This window comes from Amblyraja radiata, chromosome 5 (genome assembly GCF_010909765.2).
Source record: "Amblyraja radiata isolate CabotCenter1 chromosome 5, sAmbRad1.1.pri, whole genome shotgun sequence".
Taxonomy (NCBI): domain Eukaryota; kingdom Metazoa; phylum Chordata; class Chondrichthyes; order Rajiformes; family Rajidae; genus Amblyraja; species Amblyraja radiata.
In genome coordinates this window covers 91,659,855-91,686,977 of record NC_045960.1, presented here as the reverse complement: position 1 = coordinate 91,686,977, position 27,123 = coordinate 91,659,855, and the positions used below count along the sequence as shown (strand labels likewise).

Sequence of the window (27,123 nt, the reverse complement as noted above, 5' to 3'; positions counted from 1 at the left end):
TTCTACTTCAAAAGTACTTCATTGTCTTTAGGGATTCTATGTTATTGAAGAAGATTTATAAAATAAATAAAAACTCTGACCATAACTCAGCAATATTGGAACCTGGATTTCCCCCAGGAATAGCAAATAAGTCCTTAACATTAAACTGCTGTTCTGCACTCAAGATCCAATCCCAAGAGTGTTATTGCTGTATTAATTGTTGTATTTATCATTAATGTACGTGCAACTGTCTATTCTGTGAACTTCATGTAAACAAGTTATTTAAATGCATTCTGGTATATGTTCGACATTTAATACAATCATCCCCTCCAATCTGGTTACCAAGCTCTCAGAACTGGGTCTCTGCGCATCAGAATATTGTAGGCATAAATAAATACAGAACAGATCAGTGTGTCCATATATAGTGTTTAAGAAGTGTTTAAAAATGAGTGAGAATAATTTCATGGAAAATTCATGATGCTTTTGCTAATTAAATATGAATTAGTTTTTTAAAACCAATATTCAGCCATTAGCAGCAGCACTACTTCTGTTAAGCCATTCAACTAGATCAGGACTGATCTCACATCAATGCACATTCCGTTGTCTCTAATAGCTTTATCTGACAAAGAAAAAACTGCCCATCTCAATCTTGAAAGTTTCAGTTGATCCCAGCATCTGGAAACACTTTATTTTTCTAATGGTGGTGCACGGTTGGGTTGAGAAGGGTCGAACTCCAGAATGTCTACCATAATTTCCTAATATTATTATCTGAAGTCATTTCTGCAGGGGATAGCTTTAGTTTATGTCAAAAAAAGGGAAAGAGATATAGAAATATATTTTAAAAATGTGGATGCTAAACCAAGTGAAAGCAAGTTAAAGCCAATAAAGAGTCCCCTATTAGGAAAGAATAACGTGGAAACAACAGATATGACTGAAGAAAGTGGACTTTTCAGCTGCAGGTCAAATACTACAAAAGATGAAAAATGTCAGACCTGAAATCCTTACCTTTCCCATAGAAGTATTTGCGATAATAATACGCTCCAAGATCAATGTGCTCAATGATGTATCGCTTCACTTTCTCTCGGTGGATTGCTTGGTTCTCTCGTGGTACCTCTAATACAGACACACCTGCGTTAGTGCAATGAGAGCTGAGTGAAGATTCAAAGGAGCAGCTTTCGCTGCATGTAAACGAACAGGAGTTGGCTCTGGAAAGTGCAATGCGTCTCTCCCCTTCTCCTCCAATCTCATTCCTGAAGTAAGGACAAGCCAAAGCCAAGTTGTTGCTTTTTCCGTCTCCGTCGTCAGAATCCATGCTTTCCTTCGAATTCAGTTCCTCCTTGCTGCCTGTTGGTGATTCACAATTTGCAGAGTAACCTCCAGGGATTGGATGCTGTGAAGCAGCAGAAGCACCAGTAGTTATATTTTTTCTTTGCCCCACATTAGCTCTGTTTGCCATTGCTTCATTCACATTAAACAGAATGCTCTGGACATCATAGTGTGCAAAGCATTTATGACACATCCATAATTGGTTGTTTTTCTCCAATCTGTTTTCTTCTTGTTCAAAAGAGAACTTTAATGCGTCATGTTCACTTTTTGCAGTTCTCAATTTTCTAAAGAGAGATGCCTCAATTGTTTCAGGTTTCAGCCTCCGTTTGAATGACTTATCCTTGTCTTTACAAAAGAAAAGTGGGCTGTCAATATAATCAAATCCAGAAATCCTGACAAAATCAGCCCGTGAAATGCGAGCCGCTGCTTGCAGGCTGGGAGATATTCCAGAGTCAGAGCGCAACAGATCATCAAACCCAAGTGGGCCAGGACTCCTCTGTTCTACGCTTTCACCTCTATACCCTCTAAGCATCGCAAAGAAACTGTCACCAGTGATACCTTGGCAATCAATTGAAGAAGTGCTTCCATACTCACGATGAAGAGCAGCACCCGTGTTAGGATTTACAGCATTCTGATCGAGAACATCTTCAGAATCTATGTCACTGATAGTAACATCACTGTTGCTTCTCTGCCTTATTGGGTGAAGCCCCCTTTGTGGGGACCTGCTGAAGAGGTCTCCAAAAACATATCCAGCCTCTGCAAAATCCAAGTCCTCAGTAATGTCCGTCGTCTCCTCAGCTAGACCTTCAATGCATTGGTCATTCTGTCCATTCTGACTGGCTCGCATTATGGATAGGGCATCATAACTGGCTAATGATCTACTATCCCATGACATTAAGTTACTACTTGTTCCTTCTTGTGAATAGTCTTTCTTTGGAGGCCACTCGGAGATTCTTGCCCTAACGCCCATCTTTGGTACAGCAGGTGTTCCATTAACCTGATTAATGCTATCTGATTTGCAGGGTGTACCACAAGGAATGGGAGGTCCCATGTTACCATTAAAGACTTTGTATTTTCTACTAAATAAATCATCAGACTGCATACTTATAATAGATTCCACTGAGAACCCTGGAGCACCACTGGAATGAGACTGTTCTTCGTGTGCTAGTTTTATATCATTCATATCCATCCAGAAACCAAGCAACCATTTTTAATTGGAGATGAGTCAAGTCCAGTTCATCACCGTATAGTGAATGATGGGATGTAACGTACATAAACTGGGAAGAATGATTCTTTTTAAATTAAGATACCCGTAATAGCTGCAGTTTGAATATTCAGGTATACCATCTTCCACGCCCAATTATTAAAAAAACACCTGGATGAAATCAACAAGATTTGTAGTCTGAGTTGTGCATCCTGTATCCTTTTTGCATCAGTGTTCAGTTTGTGAAAACTGCACATCACTCATTTTCATCAAAACTTGCAGTGAAGCAGCAGCTCAAAGCAGTGATGGGCTACACAATGTTTCAGAGGTGAATGTTGGTTATTAATCTGCAGGAGAAATAAACAAATGAAATTGTAATTAGTGACTGCATGGGGAAGCAAAACACAATTTAAATTATCAATAGCAACTAGTAACTTAAAGAAAGCTGGAACATAAATTTGAGTTTCCTGATTACATCTCATTATTAGTAAAATTTAAGAAGCTTTTGATATATGATATCCAATATTGTCCAATATATATATTGTGGCATCAGCTGATGGTCAGACCACTTACAGTCGAACCCTTGTCAGTGGTTACGAGGGCTGTCACATGAAGTCATGGCTTTAGGGGATTGTTCTGCTATAGACCAGGAGTCAATAGGTATCTGAGCTCGAGACAACACCCTCACTCAGCTGCAGCAGCAATGACAATATGTTAGAGGACCATACTATGTACACCAACCATGTTATGTCTGAATAAAGCAACTGTTTGTTCACCACGTTTGGTGCCGCTACAATATATATATTTATATACAAACATTGCTAGAGTTGGCATTATTATGAAGAACGATTGGTAGAATTTCAAGCAACTAATATGAATGGCACATTTCACTGCAGAATTTCAAGACTGAAATAAAAACAAATCATAGACTCTCGAGGGGGAAGATTAATCAAGAAAATTCTTGGCAGAATTTTTCAATGGAGTTATGGAGTTCAGGTAAGACCTGAAATCCAAAATATCCTGAAAGAGCTTAGACATTGTGATTGTCTCTAGCACAAACTTGCTGCAGTTTCCCAGAGCATGGAAATCCACCTACACTCATCAAGTGCCAGATGATAATTGGTACATGATCAGTCCAGCAATTCCATTCACTTTGGTGGCGAGGATTGGCTCCAGAAAGATGAGTAGAGTTCAATGTAATTTACATTTTTTATGTCAATACATCTGTTTTTAAGTGTTTTCTAATGTTTAAAATGTACAGAATGTTTTCCTTTCATTATTCCTTAATTTTAAGATTAACTTCAAACATGCAATGTCCACATTGAGTATCAAGAACCCACTTGGACACTAATCCTACCCTAATCTATTTTATTCTCCCTATTTTCACATCATCTCTGGGCAGATTCCACCACTCACCTTCATCAAATGGATAATTTACGTGGCCAATTAATCTAGCAAACCACACATTTTTTGGGATACGGGAGGAAACAGGAACACGAGGGGAAACCCATGCAGTCACTGCACACAGCAAACACCGGAGATCAAAACTGAACCTGGGTTAATGGAACTGTGAAACTGCACATTCCTTAGCATAAAGTTTTAAGTTGTTTTTGAATATATTTGAATATATATTAATCTCAGCATCAATCACTAATATTTAGTCTGCTGATAGTTTTAACATCTGTAGATGGTTTATGCATGCAACCTATAATGTAGCTACCTCAATACCACTAACCACGCCTACCCATATCAGTATAACTGTGAGATCCTCCCTTCGTTCCTCCCTGTTGGTTCCAGCACGCCTGAAGACTAGATGCAGTCAGTGCTGGGACGTGTGTACCATGTGCTATAATAAAGGACTCAGTGAAGGTTACAGTGTGTTAGACTTCACTCCTTTACATGGTGTCAGCAAGTAAGCCTAGCGCCTCCTGTTTATCGGTTTTTATTTCTTCCTTTTGTATCAGTGTTTAATTTCATTTTGTCATGGCATCTTCATGCCGAAGGCCATCTCCCCTTGTCTTTGACGCTGGCATTGCGGAACGATGGGCGACTTTTGTGATGGACTTCAATCACTTTGTTAACATTGTGCACCGAAATGACCCAGATGCGGTCAAAGCCTCCCTTCTGTTGAACCTTGCCGGTCCAGACGCCATGAAACGTGCTCAAGCTTTCGTCTACACTCCAGAGGTCCTGGATGACAACGACCAGGTCGTCGCGCCGGCGGAATCTGCTAATGACCCGGTATGTCTCTTGCGCAAGTTTGTGGAGATTTGTGACTTGCCCTCCAACCGCATATTGGAGCGGGCTAGATTCTTTACTCGTAAGCAGCAGCCTAATGAGCCTGTTGAGTGTTTTATCGCCGACCTGCGCTACCTTGCTCAGCGGTGCCGTTTCGATACCATGCGTGATCAACTCACCAGGGATATCCTGGTCACCGGCATGCTAGATCAGAAACTACGTGCAGATCTGCTTCAGAAGCCGGACCTCACTCTAACTCAGGTAATGCATGCCTGCCGTATCGCTGAAGTGGTTGTCCCGCCTCATGGGCTGAGGGGGTCTGAAAACCGTGCTATAAATCTAACGGGCTTCGCCGTGCCTCGTCGCAGGCAAGACAATCTTCGCCCTCCGCCGCGTCCCGCCCGCACATCCAGGGTCCTGAATACCAAGAAGTGCCCCAACTGCAGTTATGTGCACTCCATGCAGTCCCAGTGCCCGGCATTTGGAAAAGCCTGTAATTTCTGTGGTAAACTGAACCATTTTGCAGCTGTGTGCCGCTCCCGTGGGAACGCTCCCCAACCTTCCAGACAATTCTTAAACAACCTTCAGCAGGTTGATAATGACCTCAATTCTCAGTCTTCTGCCGACACTGCCCCCGACTCTGAGCTCAGCATTTCCATGGGTGACACCAGTATTTACACTCTCCTCCATAGTCGATCTCGCCTCCCCGATCCTTCGGTGCTCGTTACTGTGAACAACAAGTCTTTCTCTGCAAAGTTAGATACGGGTGCAAAAGTGAATGTTATGTCAACATCACTGTTCAACAAGATAAGGAGTAATGAGCTGTTGACTGCTGATCGCTCTATACTACGTGCTTATGGGGGAGAAGAGCTAACACCCGTGGGGAGGGCCACCTTCCATTGTGTGCTGCAGAAAGCATCCCGTGACCTGTCGTTCTTCATTCTGGACAGTGACTGCGTGACTCTTTTGAGTAATCAAGCCTGCCAGGACGTGGGCCTGGTGTCTTTCGACCGCACGGTCCACGAAGTGCGGGTGATGCTGAACCCACTCTCCGAGTACCCCGACCTCTTCGATGACAAATTGGGGAAGCTGCCTCTTGTGTACAAGATTGCTACTGACCCCTCTGTCACGCCTGTGATCCGTGCCTCACACAGGGTGTCATTCGCTATGAAGGACAAGGTGGAAGCCATGCTGAACAACATGGTTGAAATGGGGATGTTGGAAGCCGTCAGCGATCCCACCGAATGGGTCTCCACCATGGTCGCCACCATGAAGAAGGGTAAGAACGAAATACGGGTGTGCATCAACCCCAAGGATTTAAATATGGCTATAAAACGTCCCCACTACCCTATGCGGACTGTAGAAGATGTTGCTGCCCAGGTCGGTCAGGCCAGTGTTTTCGGTCCTCGATGCCAGAAGCTCGTTCTGGCAAATACCTCTGGACAAACGCTCCTCAGACTTAACTACTTTTAGTACACCCTTCGGAAGGTTCAAGTTTTTACGAATGCTGTTCGGCATCAACTCTGCTAGCGAGGTGTTTCAGCGCTCCATGGAGCAACTGTTTGCCGGTCTGCCGTGTGCCATTATTGTGGATGACATTCTTGTTTATGGGAGAGATGCTGCTGAGCATGATCGAAACCTCCGACGGATTCTTGACCACGCTCGTCAGATCAACCTAAAGCTGAACCCGTCTAAATGCAGGTTTCGTGTAGCTGAGGTGCCATATGTTGGCCACATTTTCACATCCCGCGGGCTGAAACCTGATCCGCAGAAGACAAACGCTATCTCCGAGCTGCCTGCCCCGACTGATGTTACCAACCTGCAGCGGTTCCTGGGTATGGTCAATTACCTGGGCAAGTTTATCCCGAACCTCAGCGATCTGAGCGCGCCTCTGAGGCAATTGACAAAGAAGGACATCGCCTGGTCCTGGTTTCCCCAACACCAGCAGGCTTTCGATCTCCTCAAAACGAAGCTGATCAGCACACCGACTCTTCGGTTCTTCAATCTGCAGCGTCCAATCGTGGTGACGTGCGATGCTTCCCGTTTTGGACTCGGTGCTGCCTGCCTGCAGCTCTATGGTGATGGCTCGCTGCAGCCCATATCCTATGTCTCGCGGACTATGACGGACACCGAGCAGCGCTATGCTCAAATAGAGAAGGAGCTTCTGGCGGTTGTGTTTGCCTGCTCCAAATTTAAGGACTTCCTTTTCGGTGCCAGGTTCACTGTCGAGACGGATCATCAACCTTTAGTGACTATCCTCAACAAGCCAATCCACATCGCCCCGGCCAGACTGCAGCGGATGATGCTGCAACTACAGCGGTTCGACTTCAAGATCGTGTACAAGAAGGGCACTGAGATGCACGTGGCTGACGCCCTGTCCAGAGCCCCCCGGTCCTCCTGCGACAGACATCCCTACGAACAGGAGGACTTGCAGGTTCTCAACGTCAATTTCGTTCCCTCCAAACAGCTGCAGTGCCTGGTTGAGCACACTGCCAACGACCCCGATCTGCAACAGCTTGCTGCTGTCATCAGGCGCGGGTGGCCCGACAAGCGCACCTCGTTGCCTGCGGGTGTACTTCCTTTCTTTCTGGTTCGCGATGAACTGGTGCTCCGGGACGGGATCATCATCAAGGGTCACAAGGTGGTCGTCCCTGCCTCCCTATATGCCTCGTACTACACCGCTGCCCACATGGGGCACCCAGGAGCCGATGCCACAGTCTCACATGCCCAAGAACAGTACTATTGGCCTGGCATGGCAAAGTACATTAAGGCCCGTGTAGCCTCCTGCCCTGATTGCAACTCTCTTGCCCCTCACCAGCAGCGCCAGCCGCTTCTACAACAGCCGGCCCCTGACATACCCTGGTCATCGCTGGCCGCAGACATTTTTGATTGGCGTGGTAAGCAATACCTCATGTTGGTTGATTCCTACTCGAACTGGTTCGAAGTGGACCTTCTCCCTGCCATCACCTCTGAGATGGTCCTCAGTAAGCTGCGCCGACACTTCGCCACCTTTGGGTCCCCGGTCCGTTTACAGACCGACAACGGCCGTCAGTTCACCAGCGCTGAGTTCAAAGCTTTTGCCGTGAAGTGGAACTTCACTCATTTCACCAGCAGCCCAGAATATCCGCAGAGCAATGGCCTGGCCGAACGTGCTGTCCGCAGCGCCAAGACCTTGCTCGAACAGTCTCGTCTCTCCAACAGTGATTTCTACCAGGGCTTGTTAAACCTCCGTAACATTTCCAGGGACAATACCATGCGATCCCCTGCTCAACGTCTGATGTCACGCGTTCTTCGCCCTCCGATGCCGATCGCACAACAATCCTTGGTGCCAAAGGTCCTTCAGCCTGCTGCTGTCCAGCAACGGATTGCTCAACGGCATGAAGTTCAGCACCGCTCCCACGACAAGTCCTGTCGCCCCCTCTCACCTCTGCTGCCTGGCCAGGTTGTTCGCTTGCAGACTTCCACCGGTTTCTCCCGACTCGCAACCGTGGTCGGGGTGGACAATTCACCACGGTCCTACTTGGTGGACTTTGAAGGGACTATCTATCGCCGCAGCCGCCAGCACCTGCTGGCTGTCAACGAGCCTAAGCCATCCCCTGCGGCCCCGCATGCTCCTCGGTTGCGATTCGAGCCTGCTCCCACTAACTACCCCTCGACTCGCATGCCCCCATCTGCCCGTTCGCCGCGGTCCCCTCACCATGCTCCTCCTGGTTTCTCAACCCCGTCTGCTCCTCCCCTTCCCGCGCTCCTCTCTCACCGCCTGCTCCAATCTCTCCTGCACAGTCCCCTTCCCCAGGCTCTCCTGTGCCGGTCGGCTCCCCTTCCGCATTCCAGGCTGAGTCTCCGCCTGCGTTCTCCATTCCAGCTGTTCCTGCTCCTCCTCCTCTTCTTTCGGGTGGGGAGGGTGAGGGTGCCATGCGCACCCGCTCGGGTCGGGTTGTCAGACCTCCAGACCGTTACGGTGATTTCGTTTAGATTTGCAGGTTTTGTATAATCTCCCCGCCACTGTTGTATCTTTGATTTCTTAATTTCCTAAGGGGAAGGATGTAGATGGTTTATGCATGCAACCTATTACGTAGCTACCTCAATACCACTAACCACGCCTACCCATATCAGTATAACTGTGAGATCCTCCCTTCGTTCCTCCCTGTTGGTTCCAGCACGCCTGAAGACTAGATGCAGTCAGTGCTGGGACGTGTGTACCATGTGCTATAATAAAGGACTCAGTAAAGGTTACAGTGTGTTAGACTTCACTCCTTTACAACATCAAACAAGCCTGATGGCAAATCTTTCTGCAAGAACATTCTTTGGAGGACTTGGCTGGTGCTGGTTGAAGGTGCATTACAGGACGCTGTGCTGTAATGTGCTCTTCAAAAGGCAGAAACAAAATGAGCTTTATGACAGTCAACATACAAGTAATTCACTGGCCGATCAACTAGCATTATTTGGAAGTATCAATATAAGTAAATTAGCTCACAAAAAAGATTAATGGGGTGCTAGATCATCACTCACAGAGGAAGTCAATAATAACTATCCAAAGGCCAGAAATGGCCATGCGTCGCATAAATATCTCCATTATTACTGGGATTTAGAACAATCACAACATAAGCATATTTTACATTTGATTTAATAGTCTCACAGAACAACTGAATACATCTGATTTTAATAATGGACTAAAATAAGAATATTTGCATGTGTGACTTGAATTCCTTTGAGATATCACGCACAACCACACTAATTGAGTAGCATCTTGAAGGCACATTGCACACCATATTTTAGTGTTTTGATTGATATAGTCTCTCTAAAGCCAAATACAGTAAATGCTGAAAATAAGAGGTTAGGCAACATCTATGGAGAAAGAAGTAGTGTTTCTCATTAACCTTTCATCAGAAATAAGAATCATTTCAGACTTTTCATTTATTTAATTTTGAAACACCTTAAAGTTGTAGTTTTTTTTAAATGGTCAGAGTATATAGTCAAGAATATAAAGGAGGATAGTAAAAGCTTCTTTAAGTAAAGTATGTGAAGAGGAAAAAAATAGTTAAGACCAAAGTTGGACCCTTGAAGACTGAAAAAGGTGAATTTATTATGGGGAACAAGGAAATGGCAGATGAGTTGAACAGGTACAAAGAGTAAGGTTTAACGGGTCCCTTTCAGAATGACAGGCAGTGATAGTGGGGTACCACAAGGCTCGGTACTGGGACCGCAGCTATTTACAATATACATCAACGATTTGGATGAAGGGATTCAAAGTAACATTAGCAAATTTGCAGATGACACAAAGCTGGGTGACAGTGTGAACTGTGAGGAGGATGCTATGAGAATGCAGGGTGACTTGGGCAGGTTGGGTGAGTGGGCAGATGAATGGCAGATGCAGTTTAATGTGGATAAATGTGAGGTTATCCACTTTGGTAGCAAAAACATGAAGGCATATTACTATCCAAATGGTGTCAAGTTGGGAAAAGGGGAAGTACAACGGGTGGGGGTCTTTGTTCATCAGTCAATGAAAGTAAGCATGCAGGTACAGCAGGCAGTGAAGAAAGCGAATGGCATGTTGGCCTTCATAACGAGAGGAGTTGAGTATAGGAGCAAAAAGGTCCTTCTGCAGTTGTATAGGGCCCTAGTGAGACCACACCTGGAGTAATGTGTGCAGTTTTGGTCTCCTAATTTGAGGATGGACATTTTTGCTATTGAGGGAGTGTAGCGTAGGTTTACAAGGTTAATTCCCAGGATGGCGGGACTGTCATATGCTGAGAGAATAGAGCGACTGGGCTTGTACACTCTGGAGTTTAGAAGGATGAGAGGATATCTTATTGAAACATATAAGATTATTTAAGGGTTTGGACACGCTAGAGGCAGGAAACATGTTCCAGATGTTGGGGGAGTTCAGAACCAGGGGCCACAGTTTAAGAATAAGGGGTAAGCCATTTAGAACAGAGACGAGGAAACACTTTTTCTCACAGAGAGTTGTGAGTCTGTGGAATTCTCTGCCTCAGAGGGCAGTGGAGGCCGGTGCTCTGGATACTTTCAAGAGAGAGCTAGATAAGGCTCTTAAAGATAGCAGAGTCAGGGGATATGGGGAGAAGGCAGGAACGGAGTACTGATTGGGGATGATCAGTCATCATCACATTGAATGGCGGTGCTGGCTCAAAGGGCCGAATGGCCCACTCCTGCACCTATTGTCTATTGTCTAATGCCCCAAAATGTCAAAACAAATGACATGGTGGATGGAAAATTTGCATTGTTTTAATGATTTATGTTCATATATTTGTAAACCTGTGCATCTTGTAAATCAATCTAGAGTTGTTTAAATACCAGCATAGATTGTTATTAAGTATCCACGATTGATAACAGCTAAAAATGACAAGATGATACAGATTAGGAGTATCTTCCCAATCAATCAGATGAAAAATGGTTGTGTTCAATTACAGTATAATAATAATAATAATGGATGGGATTTATATAGCGCCTTTCTAATACTCAAGGCGCTTTACATCGCATTATTCATTCACTCCTCAGTCACACTCGGTGGTGGTAAGCTACTTCTGTAGCCACAGCTGCCCTGGGGCAGACTGACGGAAGCGTGGCTGCCAATCTGCGCCTACGGCCCCTCCGACCACCACCAATCACTCACACACATTCACACACAGGCAAAGGTGGGTGAAGTGTCTTGCCCAAGGACACAACGACAGTATGCACTCCAAGCGGGATTCGAACCGGCTACCTTCCGGTTGCCAGCCGAACACTTAGCCCATTGTGCCATCTGTCGTCCCAGTATGTTGAGCTCTGGAATTTCCTGATGTTAGGCTTATTGATCTTGCTCTGCTCACACATTACTTAACTATGCAGTTTTCCAATTTTAAGGAATGATTCCAAAGTGTAAAGATTGTCAGACATCTACAATGTTTTTATTTAACTAATTCAAAACACCAGGTCCTGCCACTCTTCAGTGCCACTATATTTTTCATTAATTTTAATTGCATTAAAAAAAATGTAAACCTTCAGTTCCTCCTCAAATTTACTTTTTCTTAGGATGCTCAGCACATCCACCACTTCCTCCATTGTAAATATTGAGAAATCATTCAATACGCCCATCATTTCATTATCATGTAAAATAATCATCAGCGGGTTTCATGAAGTTCATATTGCTCCAAACAAATTGGGTTTTTTCCAGAGCTTTGAGATCTTAGAAGGTTCTGGAGAGACAGAAGTAGTGCAGCCAGGGTAACTATTACAAAAAAAACTACGGGTGACTTGGTAGTATAAGGGTTTCAATCTTCATGACCCAAAGGTACAGAAGTCTCAGGCCTGCTCAGTATCGATTTGCCCTGTCAGTTTGGCAAGTTTCCCTATTTTGATCATGCCACCTTTTTCCAAAGACAATGATTGTATGGACATGCCATTGAGGACAGTTATTGCAAGCATAATTCATTCCATCTGTATTGTATTTGTTAAGATTTAATAATTTCCCATAGTTAGGCCTCATTTGCATTGACTACTTCACAAGATGCAAAGGCTCTTATCATTCTCATCTGGCTGTGTTGGTCAATTGCCATGATTATGCAGTGACACTCTAAAAAGGGAGAAATGGAAGGAAAGAGGAGGAAGGGAAGGAAAAATGGAATGGAACAGGGAAAGAAGTTCCCGAAACTCCCCTTTATGTTAAATAATGGTAACTTATAGTACCAGGAATAGCAAAGATAAAAGGCATATATTCTTGCGGCAAGCTTTCCATATTGCAGGAAGTGACAACCCTGTGATCCGTACTATCCACGGTTTTCTACGCAGGTGGAGGAGCTAGTAGTTGTAATATGGAATAAAACAAGAAACTGTAATGGGTACTTTATGTATTGAGGGGCTGGTTGAAATTAACAAGTCATCCTTAAATACAGGAGAGGTGCCAGGAGACTGGAGGGTGGCAAATGTTGTGCCCATATTCAAGAAGGGCTGCTGGGAAAATGCTGGGACCTATAGGCCGGTGAGCTTAACATCTGTAGTTGGAAAGTTACTAGAGAGTATTCTGAGGGATAGGTTATACAGGCATTTGGATGGGCTAGGGTTGATTAGGGATAGTCAGCATGGTTTTGTACATGAGAGGTTGTGTCTCACAAATATGATTGAGTTTTTTTGAAGACGTGACCAAAAAGGTTGATGAGGGCAGAGCTGTAGATGTTGTCTGCATGGATTTCAATAAGGTATTCAACAAGGTTCCACATGGTAGGCTGCTCTGGAAGGTTAGATCGCATGGGATCCAAGGAGAGATAGCTGAATGGATAGCAAATTGGTTTCATGGAAGGAAGCAGAGGGTGATGGTGGACGGTTGCTTCTCAGACTGGAGGCCTGTGACTAGTGGTGTGCCTCAGTGTTTGCTGCAGGGGCCGTTACTGTTTGTCATCTACATCCATAATTTGGATGGGAACATACAGGGCAAGATTAGCAAGTTTGCTGATGATACAAAAGTGGGTAGTTTTGCAGATAGTGAAGATGGTTGTGAAAGATTGCAGCAGGATCTTGATCGATTGGCCAGGTGGGCTGAGGAATGGTTGATGGAATTTAATGCAGAGAAGTGAGAGGTGTTGCATTTTGGGACGTCTAACAAGTGCACGACCTACATAGAAACATAGAAACATAGAAATTAGGTGCAGGAGTAGGCCATAACTCCCTCTTAAATATAGCCAATGAACTGTCCTCAACTACCCTCTGTGGCAGAGAGTTCCAGAGATTCACAACTCTCTGTGTGAAAAAAGTTTTTCTCATCTCGGTTTTAAAGGATTTCCCCCTTATCCTTAAGCTGTGACCCCTTGTCCTGGACTTCCCCAACATCGGGAACAATCTTCCTGCATCTAGCCTGTCCAGCCCCTTAAGAATTCTGTAAGTTTCTATAAGATCCCCTCTCAATCTAATAATTTCTAGAGAGTATAAACCAAGTCTATGCAGTCTTTCTTCATAAGACAGTCCTGACATCCCAGGAATCAGTCTGGTGAACCTTCTCTGCACTCCCTCTATGGCAATAATGTCCTTCCTCAGATTTGGAGACCAAAACTGTACGCAATACTCCAGGTGTGGTCTCACCAAGACCCTGTACAACTGCAGTAGAATCTCCCTGCTCCTATACTCAAATCCTTTTGCTATGAAAGCTAACATACCATTCGCTTTCTTCACTGCCTGCTGCACCTGCATGCCTAGTCTGAAGAAGGGTTTCGGCCCGAAACGTCGCCTATTTCCTTCGCTCCATAGATGCTGCTGCACCCGCTGAGTTTCCCCAGCAATTTTGTGTACCTTTGCCTACTTTCAATGACTGGTGTACCATGACACCCAGGTCTCGCTGCATCTCCCCTTTTCCTAATCAGCCACCATTTAGATAATAGTCTGCTTTCCTGTTTTTGCCACCAAAATGGATAACCTCACATTTATCCACATTATACTGCATCTGCCAAACATTTGCCCACTCACCCAGCCTATCCAAGTCACCTTGCAGTCTCCTAGCATCCTCCTCACAGCTAACACTGCCCCCCAGCTTAGTGTCATCCGCAAACTCGGAGATATTGCCTTCAATTCCCTCATCCAGATCATTAATATATATTGTAAATAGCTGGGGTCCCAGCACTGAGCCTTGCGGTACCCCACTAGTCACTGCCCGCCATTGTGAAAAGGACCCGTTTACTCCTACTCTTTGCTTCCTGTTTGCCAGCCAGTTCTCTATCCACATAGTGAATGATAGGCCTCTGAGGAGTGCCTTAGAGCAGAGGGATCTAGAAGTGCAGGTGCATGGTTCCTTGAAGTGAGACCGCATTTAGAGTATTGTGTTCAGTTCTGGGCACCATGTTATAAGAAATATATTGTCAAGCTTGAAAGGGTTCAGAAAAGATTTATGAGGATGTTGCCAGGACTAGAATGTCTGAGCTATAGGGAGAGGTTGAGTGGGCTGGGTCTCTATTCATTGGAGCGCAGGAGGATGAGGGGTGATCTTATAGAGGTGTATAAAATCTTGAGAGGAATAGATCGGGTAGATGCACAGAATAGGGGAATCGAGGACAGAGGACATTGATTCAAGGTAAAGGGGAAAAGATTTAATAGGAATCTGAAGGGTAACTTTTTCCACACAAAGGGTGGTCGGTGTATGGAACAAGCTGCCAGAGGTAGTTGAAGCTGGGACTATCCCAACGCTTAAGAAACAGTTCGACAGGTACATGGATAGGACAAGTTTGGGGGGATATGGACCAAGCGCAGGCAGTTGGGACTAGTGTACCTGGGACATGTTGGGCCAAAGGGCCTGTTTCCACACTTTATTCCTCTATGACTCTATTTGTCTCCTTTCTGCCTGTCGGACCTCCAGTGCCAAGTTAAAAAGCTTAATTTTCATTCTGTCATTGCTCTATTTTTAAATGCATGGGCTGAATGCCAGATGAAAATCTGCTCTCCTTTCCTCAGTGCTTCTTTTTTGGCTGGAAGAGAGATAAAGCTCAGATCACATTTGAATCTTCAGTCACCCTCCTGCTGGCTAATCATTGTATAGAACTACCAGTTCCAGCCAGGCAAGAGTCTGCTTTCATAGCTTTCTTCAATAAGGGAGATAAAGGGAAGGATGGGGAAAGCAGAAATAAATGCTACAAAATGGTGTGTTTCAGCACACTGAGCATCGAGCTGTTTTCCAGATCAACAAATGTTAATGAAGGTAACAATTTAGCAAAATAATACAATTTGCAATTACTTTGTACTTGTTAAGAACATTCACACAGGGCACACTATTCCACGGAGTCATGGATAACAACTGATCATATCATGTAGCATATGAAGTCCAGCTGCACTAGGAGTGCTGCCGAAACTTGTATTTTAATCCCAAATGTCACCTTTACAGAACATTTATTATTCTATTTTCTAAATTATCCAAATATCTTTCAGTCTCTCAACTGATGTATGAATGCCATCATGCAAAGTTGCCATATCAGATCAAGAAGGATATCATGATCCATAGATATCATACTCCAAAGTCACGCACTACTAAATTTTGACAGAAGGTTTTTTCCTCTCCCTTCAACACTCCATTACAATTTAAAGCTAGATACAGTTAATGCCATGAAAAACAACTCTTATAAACTATCTTTCTGACAAATAACAGAAGTACATTAAAAAGTTAGACATATTTGAAAAAGACTGCTGGTGGTCTGGTTTCGAATAACAAGGTAGCCAAACCATGGAGATGAGCACAGACATAGGAAATGGAGGGAGGAAGTCATATTGCTTCTTGAGCCTAGTCTACCATGTAATAAGATCACGGGTGATCTGATTTTAACCTCAACTCTGCATTCTCAGTTTTTTTCTGGTAATCTTTCAAATTAAATAGTTAAAGTGAGCTTGGCAATTTTGATTTTATATTTGACCCCAGGATGGGCTTTACACCATTTACCTGTGTCAACACCAACACCACTCTAAGTTCATTTGATCTCAGCGCATCATGATTTTGTAACCTGGATTTTATTTCCAATGAACCTTTGGCCAGCCTCCCTCATTATACCATATGTCCTAACTTACACAATACCCCAGTCACACCTTCATTCTATATCTACTGACCTTATTAATCTTAATTTAAAGTCTTTGTGCCCATTTTCAAATCACTTCATTCTCCATTCCTGCAATACCTTTGCCAAACATGAAACCAAAATTGCCAACCTAACTGTTTAATTTGAGACACTCAATCACATAATTTAGCAACGCCAATGCCCCAAGCTCTGGAATTATACCCCCTAAAAGATCTCCACAGATTTTGTCTGATTACCCTTAAATATCTCTACCTATTTACACTTCTTCTTAAACAACTCTTTTACTGATTACGGTTTTGGTCATCTATGCAAATATCATTGGTTTAATTTGATATTGTTTGGTCCTAGGAATGGGTTTGAGACGTTTGCCATATTAATAACAATTACAATACAATATACAATACAATACAATTTATTTGTCATTTGAACCCCATTGAGGTTCAAACGAAATGTTGTTTCTGCAGTCATACACACAATAAAGAACCAAGACACAACACAATTTACACAAACTTCCATCACAGCGCATCTCCTCCTCGCTGTGATGGAAGGCAATGACTTCTCTCCCCTGCACTCCCCATTCCCCTCCCGATGTCAGAGTCAAAGCCCCCGGCGGGCGATGGTAATTGTCCCGCGGCCATTTACGCCGCGCCTGGTGATGCAAGGCCGCGCTCCGGGTCTTGTTGTTGGAGCCCCCGGCGGGTGCTAGCAAAGTCCCGCAGCCATTCCAAGCCGCGCGGGGCGATGATGTAAGGCCCCGCTCCAGGTAATCTTCAACCCCACAACTCGGGCGGGTGAAGTCGCCGTTGCGGAAGCCCCGAAAAGCGGTCTCCCAGCAGGGACCCGCGGGCTCCCAGTGTTCCTGTCTACCAGACCTGCGGTTGGAGCCTCCGAATCCCCGGGGTCGGGTCACAGCAGCGCGCCACCACCGCTCCTCCCGCTCCGAACTCGGCCAGCTCCGCGATGGTGAGTAGGTCCGCAGGCTCCGCGACTGGAGCCCCAGGTCGTTCCTGCTGGAGGCCGCTCCACGGTGCTAGGCCCTAATGACAACGGAGACCCAACAGAGAAAAGGTCGGGTTCTCCATGCAGGGGATAGATTTTTAAAGTTTCCCCCACCCCCCACCCCCCGCCCCCCACACACATACCCACACACATACACAACAAAAAAAATAATAAAAACTACATTCAAACGAGAATTAATGCGAATATATAATCTCTCAACAAAGGCAGATATTGATGATGAAATTCATAGCCTCCTGTTTGACGATCACGGTAAATAGCTCTTGCTCTACTGGCAATCCAATTTACTCATCAGTAAAGTGATACCTTTCCCTCGTATTTTAGAGGCATAGATTATCTAAAAAGGACAAATAATCCTTCAAATTCATTTGCAAGATAATGTCAATGTCCGCACCCTGTTTTTGTCAGTTTCATTGTGGCTGGCAATGTTGTTTGTACCAGAGTCCTGCAACAGTTACTTCATGGCAAGCTCTGTCATGTCAAAAGATTACCAGATGGAATGACCAGAATATTGTCAAAGCTTCCTTGTAAAGTGCACATTTCCTCCCATTTAAGGGAATTTATAATGGAAGATACCTCAAAATGGATGGTATAAAAGCACAAAAAGCTGGAGTAACTCAGCGGGACAGGCAGCATCTCTGGAGCGAAGGAATGGATGGTTCTGAGAAGCTCCAGTCAAATGAAAAAACAAGTAAGAGAAGTATGCCATTTGGTCCCTTCATGCCTGCTGTCCCATTTAATAAAATCATGGATGATCTTTCATTTCAGCGTCACTTTCCTGCATTAACTCCATATCCTTTACGTTTTTTAAGAATGTAAAATCTGTCAACTCTGACTTGAATGTTCTAAGCAACTGAATCTCCACAGCCCTCTTGGGAAGAGCAACTGAATCTCCACAGCCCTCGGGAATACCAAAGATCTAGTACTCTCGAGGTGGAGAAATGTCTTAACTCTTTTAATAGTCATCAGCTTATTGAGTCTGTTCACTGGAACACGCACAAAAACAGAGTGCCAAAAGTGTGCACCCACTCCTGAATTGTCGACTACCCCAAGCACCATCAGTGGCGGAGTTTGCAGATCTCACAGGGATTGTGAATGGAGAGTAGAAATATGCAAAGTCATAGCGCATTGTACATTACCTTCAAATTTTTTTCACTAGAAACAATTACATTTCAGAAGAATACAATGTAGTAGCCCCCTTTCGGTCATGACTGATCATGGGTGATGCATCCTAGTTTGCAGGTGATGTGTGGTCGGATGCAAGCCTGGGCGATGTCATATGGAGGACAGGCTGTTGCCCATGCAGCACGTCCCCCCTCTCCACGTCGCTGATCAATCCAAAGGAACAGCAGGGCCGTTACAGTTTGGCACCAGCACCGTCGCAGGAGCTGCCAGAGCGAGGTTGTAGACAACGACGAACTGCCTTAGGGTCTCCGACTCCAGATTTTCTTGAGGTTTACTCCAGGAGCCTTTTCCATGACTGGATATGGCCACAAGGCAGTGGAGGTTTTAAATCAGAGTTTTCCCTCTCCTAGATGGACTGCCTTCCCAGGCTGATGAGCCCCATCTGCCCGAGACTTATGGGGGCGGGATCGTCTACCTTCCCGTGCAGGTCTATAGCACCTGCCCACTGCCCACAATGAATACAATGTACTGCCTGACTATATTGGACATTTTGATGCTATTGGTCAAAAATAATTTATAGCTACTTATCATCACAGTTAAAGTTTAGAAGCAAGTTAGATGTTAATTTCCTCACAGATTTCATAAACAGGAAGATGAGAATGGCACAGTGCAACATCTCTATGACTAAAGTTCAAATTTAACCCAGACTGACTGGATGAAATTTCATGTATCCTGGTTATAATGGTTGTAGCTAGAACGAGCAAAAATCATTCCCATTCAACATTAATGGCAAGCTCACTCAGAAATTATAAAGGTACATGGAATGGAAAATGGGGGTAGGAAGTGTGAAACGGCACAATCCTGCACAGATTGTTTTTATGAGTTAATAGAATTCATTCTGCATCCGTGCCTGCAATTTCTTATATTCATTCCCCATTCCAGCTACCATTACCAACATCCCTTTATTAGGACAATTATTTTTGATGTTAGTGTGCCAGGATATTTTTTTAAACAAATATAAACACCCATCATAATAGCTGTTTGTTAATAAAGCAGAGATCCATCGAAAAATTGGTACAATACAATTTACTTACCAGGCAGGCTATAAAATGTATTATAGTACAATCGGATGGATGCAGACAGCAGATAGCTGCACAATTTTTCTGAGCTTTAAACCAGTAATAGCTTTGCAGCTTTGCATCTGTGACAGGAATCATTCAGTGAACTCAAATCCAGCCATTTCATTACACGTTCCTTTGTGCAGTTGAACAAACCAAAAAAAGTCTTGTTTACGAAGCTGCTGTGTTGAATATCCCCCATTTCTCACACACTAAATTTGTCAGCCAGTTCTAAATGAACTGTTGCCAGGTCTGAGAAAATAGGAAAGTGTAGATAAAGTCCAAGCAATTTCATATGAAATGTCGGATCAGGTGTAGATAACGGTATCTTTAATGTTGTCCATAAGACATTTTACTGTGAGAAATACACAAAGATGTATTAATGACTTGTGAACTAAACTAGCTTAGAGGCATGTGCCAAAATGAGAATTCTTGTCAAATGGTGAACCACCACACACACATACCAAATGTCTCTGATGTCAACTATTATTGTGCTGTTTGCAGAAGGTAAACGCTTTTTAATAATGAAAGTGCAAATGCAATTATTTATTAAACTGGAAAACAGTGTATTCTGATTGTGTAATCCTGACAGAGAATTTAAAACAAACCACATCTCACATTGTGTCATTTAACACCATTTTCAAACATTGCCATCTTGTAATTTGAAACAAACCAGTTTGCACTGTGGGGTTCCTTTTTCAGCAAGCATTCAATCTGCTGTTTTATAGAACTGCTGTACTTCAAATGTCAAGTTGCCATGAAATTTACAATTGTGATAAGTTTTTTCCAAAGCTGTTAAACACCAATCTGTTTCTTTTGTTATGCATGAAATGCATGGGCAGAAAGGGAGATTTGCCAAAATATATATTTTTAATGTATCCACAGTGAGGTAAAAGTCTATTGCACATGGTAAAATTATTGGGAGGATAGCGGAGTAGAAAACAATTAATAATAACTGGGTAAAAGAAGCTCCAAGTTTACAACATCAAATCGACCAACTGGCCTAAACCAAATTCTTATGCTTCTCAGAACCATCCAGCCCTGTTTATGCTGTTTAGGCCCCACCAAATGCAGTCTTTACTGTACAGTCCACAATACACTAAACAATAAACAACATTTTACAGTGAGAAGCACATAACCAAGAAATAAACTAGTTTAGAGGCATGTACCAAAATGTGGATTCTTATCAAATGGTAAACTATCACTCACTTAACCAAATGTCTATGATGTTGGAGATATGGTAGAGAATGACAGTTGTTAGCGTTCAATTTCATGTGCTTGCACACAAATTACTGTAAATTCATGTGCGAGGTACAACAAGCAACTATGAAGGAAACTTATATCTCAGCCTTTACTGCAGAAAGAATTGAATGCAAGTGTAAAGAGTTCAAGCGCAATTATATTAGAGGCTTATAAGACCAGACCTAAAATATTCTGTATGGGTCTAAAGATGTATGTACTTCCATTAGAGAATTGCACATATCCGTCAGAATGATTTCTGGGATGATGATTGAGGGCAGTGGGGGAAAAGAGAAAGTTGTTTGGGTCTATCTTATTCAGAGTTTATAATACGAAAGTGAACTCATTGAAATGGACACAGTTATTACAGAGCTTGACAGAGTTTATGCAGGGATGATTTTTCACAGAGTCTAGAACCAGGAGGAGGCAATCTCAAAATATGAGCTCAACTATTCAGCACAGAAGGAAGAAATGTCTTCATCCAGGAAGTAATGAATCTATGCAATTCACAGTCATTGAATATATTCAAGTACAAACAAAAAACACTGGATAATCTGGTGCCGCCAAGACTTTGGAGCTGCTGGACTGGTAGATTTTCCAGATTATTGCATATTATTCCTACTAATACCCTAACACACATTTAACTAATTTGCTTTTAAAATTTAACATAGTATTATTGCATCATTTTTGTAGTGAGCCAGCTAACTTTAAAGGGAAGTGGGCCCCCAGCCCGATCAAAGGATGGACAGGACACTGGGCCTCAGATCCATCAAACAATGGGTGGGAAGTGGCCCCTCAACCCCAAAGAACGGATGGGAAGCAGGGCCGCAGTCCCACCAAAGAGTGGGCAGCAAGCGACAACCCAGCCCCAAAGGGTAGGCAGGAGTCAGGGCCCCAGCCCCATCAAGTGTGGGTGGAAAGCAGGGCCCCAGCCCCATCAAAGAGTGGGCAGGAAACAACAGCCCAGCTCCATCAGGGGTGGAGAGAAGTGGAGCCCCAGCCGCATAACAGGGCGGATAGGAAGCGGGGCCCCAGCTCCATCAAAGGGTCGGCAGGAAACATTACCAGTGAGCCAATTGCTACATTATCAAGATTTTCGAATAGTGAGATAGCAGATGATTGGAGTTTTACTGTAACTGAACGTTAGAGAAATCACGGGAAAGAGGCTTAGTGTGGGAATGTGATGCTGAAGGGAATCAAGTTAGTTGAGGTATCAAGGACCAAATAGACTACTCCTGAATTTTTTGCTGATGTATTCTTTGACTAATACCATGAGAATTTTGTTGTTTATTTAGCTAAGCAGACAGTTCCATTTTAACAATATACCTACAATTCAAAGCAATTGGGTCATAATATACAAATACTCCAGTAGAAAGTCACTGAGGAATGATTGTGAAATGTCCAATGTCACACCTTTGCCCATCCAGATATTAATCTATTTAAGGATGGTGTTATAAAATGTTGAAACAGAAGAAATGTCCAGTACAAAGATCCAGTACAAAGATCCAAATTGTGACATGAAAGAATGCCACTGTACAATAAGTATTGAGATTTTGTTTCTTTTCACAAAAGGTAATGAAAAGCTTATAGTTAAAAAAACATCCTTCCAAAATAAATAATTAAATTATAACATTTCAAGACAATAGAGACTGCAGATGCTGGAATCTGGAACAAAATGATAATATTTGCTGCTCTGAACATGTGGGTTATTTTAGTTCTGTCAGAGAGATACAACAATGCACAAATATTTTAAAACATTGCTGAGCAGTTTGGTTCATTTGGGTTGGGGAGACCTGTCAACCATCCGCTGAAGTTGCTGGAAGTGCCTGCCTAGGGTGAATCAGTATTGTCACTCTGCATTTTGCTGAAGTGGTTCTGAAGGCAGCTGGTGTTGCAGTGAGCGAATCTCAGAGAAAAGGCACCAGATTGCTTGTTAGCTCTCCAGCTCTAGGCAAAAAGCTAATGTTATTCATTTAAATTGGGATTGGGATATGTCCCACAGGTGATTTGGCTCTGTTTCTAATATGGAGAGGCTTTGTGCCTCAATTATTTTCCCCTTATCGAAGCTTCTACAACTATTCTTTTCTCATGAGGGAAAGTGGCAAATTACAATTTCAGGTCATAAGCAAATTAATAAATTAATATATTTACACAGCTTAAGAGAAATCGTTCAACCAAATAGGGGGGAGGGATTGACAAATTGGGAGTATAAAGATGGAGTTGAAGGGGAAGTGGCTACAGGAAAAATTACAAAAGATTCTCGAATTAATGGGAAGGAAAGCTCGAGAAGGGACCAATTGCGAACGGTGCGAGGGGGGAAGTGAATACAGAGGTCAAAGTGCTGTATATGAATGCGCGAAGTATAAGGAATAAAGTGGACGAGCTTGAGGCTCAGTTAGAAACGGGCAAGTATGATGTTGTGGGAATTACTGAGACATGGCTGCAAGAGGGCCAGGGCTGGAAACTGAATATTCAAGGGTATACTTCCTATCAAAAAGACAGACAGGTGGGCAGAGGGGGTGGGGTTGCTCTGTTGGTGAGGAATGAAATTCAGTCCCTTGCAAGGGGTGACATAGAAATAGGAGATGTGGAGTCAGTGTGGATAGAATTAAGGAATTGTAAGGGTAAAAAGACTCTAATCTACAGGCCCCCAAACAGTAACCTGGACATAGGGCGCAAGTTGAATCAGGAGTTAAAATTGGCATGTAGCAAAAGTAATGCTGTGGTTGTTATGGGAGTTTTCAACATGCAGGTAGACTGGGAAAATCAGGTTGGTACTGGACCCCAAGAAAGGACTTTGTAGAGTGCCTTCGTGATGGATTCTTAGAACAGCTTGTATTGGAGCCTACCAGGGAGAAGGCAATTCTGGATTTAGTGTTATGTAATGAACCGGATTTGATAAAGGACCTCGAGGTTAATGAGCCATTAGGAGGTAGTGACCATAACATGGTCAGGTTTAACCTACAATTGGAGAGGGAGAAGGGTAGATCGGAGGTGTCAGTGTTCTTGGTTCTTGGTTTCTTGGTCCTCCAAAATATTCAAAATGGAATTTAAACTGGAGGTGGTGGAGGGAGGACTTAAGCCAGAAAGGGTTACAGTTAAAGGGGACTATGGGGCCATGAGGGAGGAGCTGGCCAAAGTTGACTGGAAAGATACACTAGCAGTGATGACAGTGGAACAAAAATCGCAGGTATTTCTAGGAATAATACAGAAGGTGCAGGATCAGTTCATTCCTAGGAGGAAGAAAGATTCCAAGGGGAGAAAGGGGCGACCATGGCTGACAAGGGATGTCAGGGACAGTATAAAAATTAAAGCGAAGAAGTACAACGTAGCAAAGATGAGCGGGATGCAAGAGGATTGGGTAATGTTTAAAAAACAACAGAAGATAACCAAAAAGACAATACGGGAAGAAAAGATGAGGTATAAAGGTAAGCTCGCCAAGAATATAAAGCAGGATAGTAAAAGCTTCTTTAGGTATGTGAAGAAGAATAAATTAGTTAAGACCAAAGTTGGACCGTTGAAGACCGAAAAAGGTGAATTTATTATGGGGAACAAGGAAATGGCAGATGAGTTGAACATAAACTTTGGATCTGTCTTCGCTAAGGAGGACACAAACTTCCTGATATAGTAGTGGCCAGAGGATCTGGGGTGACGGAGGAACTGAAGGAAATCCACATAAAGCAGGAAATGGTGTTGGATAGACTGATGGGACTGAAGGCTGATAAATCCCCAGGGCCTGATGGTCTGCATCCCAGGGTACTTAAGGAAGTGGCTCTAGAAATCGTGAATGCATTGGTGATAATTTTCCAATGTTCTATAGACTCAGGATCAGTTCCTGGGGATTGCTAATGTTATCCCACTTTTTAAGAAAGGTGGGAGAGAGAAAACAGGGAATTATAGACCAGTTAGCCTGACATCGGTGGTGGGGAAGATGCTGGAGTCAATTATAAAAGATGAAATAGCCGAACATTTGGATAGCAGTAACAGGATCAGTCCGAAGGGGAAATCATGCTTGACTAATCTACTGGAATTATTTGAAGATGTAATTAGGAAAATGGACAAGGGAGAGCCAGTGGATGTAGTGAACGTGGACTTTCAGAAAGCATTTGATAAGGTCCCACATAGGAGATTAGTGGGCAAAATTAGGGCACATGGTATTGGGGGTAGAGTGCTGACATGGATAGAGAAGTGGTTGGCAGATAGGAAACAAAGAGTAGGGATTAACGGGTCCCTTTCAGAATGGCAGGCAGTGACTAGTGGGGTACCGCAAGGCTCGGTGCTGGGACCGCAGCTATTTACAATATACATCAATGATTTGGATGAAGGGATTCAAAGTAACATTAGCAAATTTGCAGATGACACAAAGCAGTGTGAACCATGAGGAGGATGCTATGAGAATGCAGGGTGACGGACAGGTTGGGGGAGTGGGCAGATGCATGGCAGATGAAGTTTAATGTGGATAAATGTGAGGTTATAGCAAAAGATAAATGTGAGGATAGCAAAAACAGGAAGGCAGATTACTATCTAAATGGTGTCAAGTTGGGAAAAGGGGAAGTACAACGGGATCTGGGGGTTCTTGTTCATCAGTCTATGAAAGCAAGCATGCAGGTACAGCAGGCAGTGAAGAAAGCGAATGGCATGTTGGCCTTTATAACAAGAGGAATCGAATATAGGAACAAAGAGGTTCTTCTGCAGTTGTACAGAGCCGTAGTGAGACCACACCTGGAGTATTGTGTGCAGTTTTGGTCCCCTAATTTGAGGAAGGACATTCTTGCCATTGAGGGAGTGCTGCGTAGGTTTACAAGGTTAATTCCCCGGATGGCGGGACTGTCATATGCTGAGAGAATGGAGCAGCTGGGCTTGTACACTCTGGAGTTTAGAAGGATGAGAGGTGTTCTCATTGAAACATATAAGATTGTTAAGGGTTTGGACAGGCTAGAGGCAGGAAACATGTTCCCGATGTTGGGGGAGTCCAGAACCAGGGGCCACAGTTTAAGAATAAGGAGTAAGCCATTTAGTACGGTGACGAGGAAACACTTTTTCTCACAAAGAGTGGTGAGTCTGTGGAATTCTCTGCCTCAGAGGGCGGTGGAGGCAGGTTCTCTGGATGCTTTCAAGAGAGAGCTAGATAGGGCTCTTAAAAATAGCGGAGTCAGGGAATATATGGAAAGAAGGCAGGTACGGGGTACTGATTGAGGATGATCAGCCATGATCATATTGAATGGCGGTGCTGGTTCTAGGGCCGAATGGCCTACTCGTGCACCTAATGTCTATTGTCTATAAATAGTTTAATATTTCTCCTAAAATATACTAAAAATTACTGCTATGATTTTATATAATCATAGTCATCAGATTTAATTTTTTCATGTTATACAATCATACCGTCAGTAAAAAGGGTCTATGACCCAACTCGTTCATGCCGACTAAGATGCCGGGTATGCTTCTGAACCTCACCTGTTTAAAAAAAAAATACTGCTATGATATCTACCTCAACTATTTCCTCCAGCAGCTCATTCCATATACCACCACACTCTGAGTGAAAAGGTTGCTCCTCAGGCTCATATTAAATCTTGCCCCATAAGCCTATTTCGTCTACATCTTGATTCTCCTCTCATGATTTTATACACCTCTGTAAGATCTTCCCTCAGCCTCCTGTGTTCCAAGTAATAAAGCCCTAACCTTCCCAAACTCTCCCTATAGCTAAGACCCTCAAGTCCTGGCAACATCCCCAAATATCATCTTTACACTCTTTCCAACTTAATGATATCCTTCCAATTGCAGGGTGACCGAAACTGAACACAATACATCAAGTGTTACCTCACCAATGTTTTGTACAGCTGTAATATAACAACCCAACTTCTCAACAGTTCAAATTATCACGTGTGTACCAAGATACAGTGAAATTCATTTCCGCAAACAGATCAGTAAGATAATTGCCATCCGCAAGTACAGTCCCTGACTAAGTACAGAATGTATAGCAAGAGCCCACTGAGTCCATATGTAAGAGTCACCAGGTTTTTGCACCATTTCCAATGTCCCAGCTGCAGCTGGCCATAAAGGCCCATTGCAGCTGTCATCTCTGTCCGGATCATCCAGCGAACCATTGTCTTTCTCCTTGCCTGGCCACCTTCAGCCTTTGTGCCCTGGGAGCAGCTCCTGCAGCTGATCTTGAAGGCGCAGAAGGCAAGACCCTGGTTCATCTTACCTGCCATTTGTTCTAGCATATGCCGCCGTCGCCTACACCCTCCGCTCCCCGGTTCTTAGGGGCAAGTAGGAACAGGGAAAGAAGTGTCTCAACCCGAAACAACATCCGTTGCTTCTCTCCAGAGATACTGAG

The 27,123-nt window shown here is 43.7% G+C and overlaps 1 protein-coding gene across 4 annotated transcripts in view; it reads right to left on the bottom strand.

Moving 5' to 3' along the window:
• Positions 1-27,123, bottom strand: part of sipa1l2 (signal induced proliferation associated 1 like 2) — a 463,054-nt gene that overhangs the window by 297,628 nt on the left and 138,303 nt on the right. For all 4 annotated transcript variants that reach the window (XM_033021738.1, XM_033021739.1, XM_033021741.1 and 1 more), the window contains exon 3: positions 985-2,856. In XM_033021738.1, the coding sequence (XP_032877629.1) occupies positions 985-2,494 (1,510 nt within the window). In that variant the 5' untranslated portion in view covers positions 2,495-2,856. The remainder of the gene's footprint in view (positions 1-984; positions 2,857-27,123) is intronic.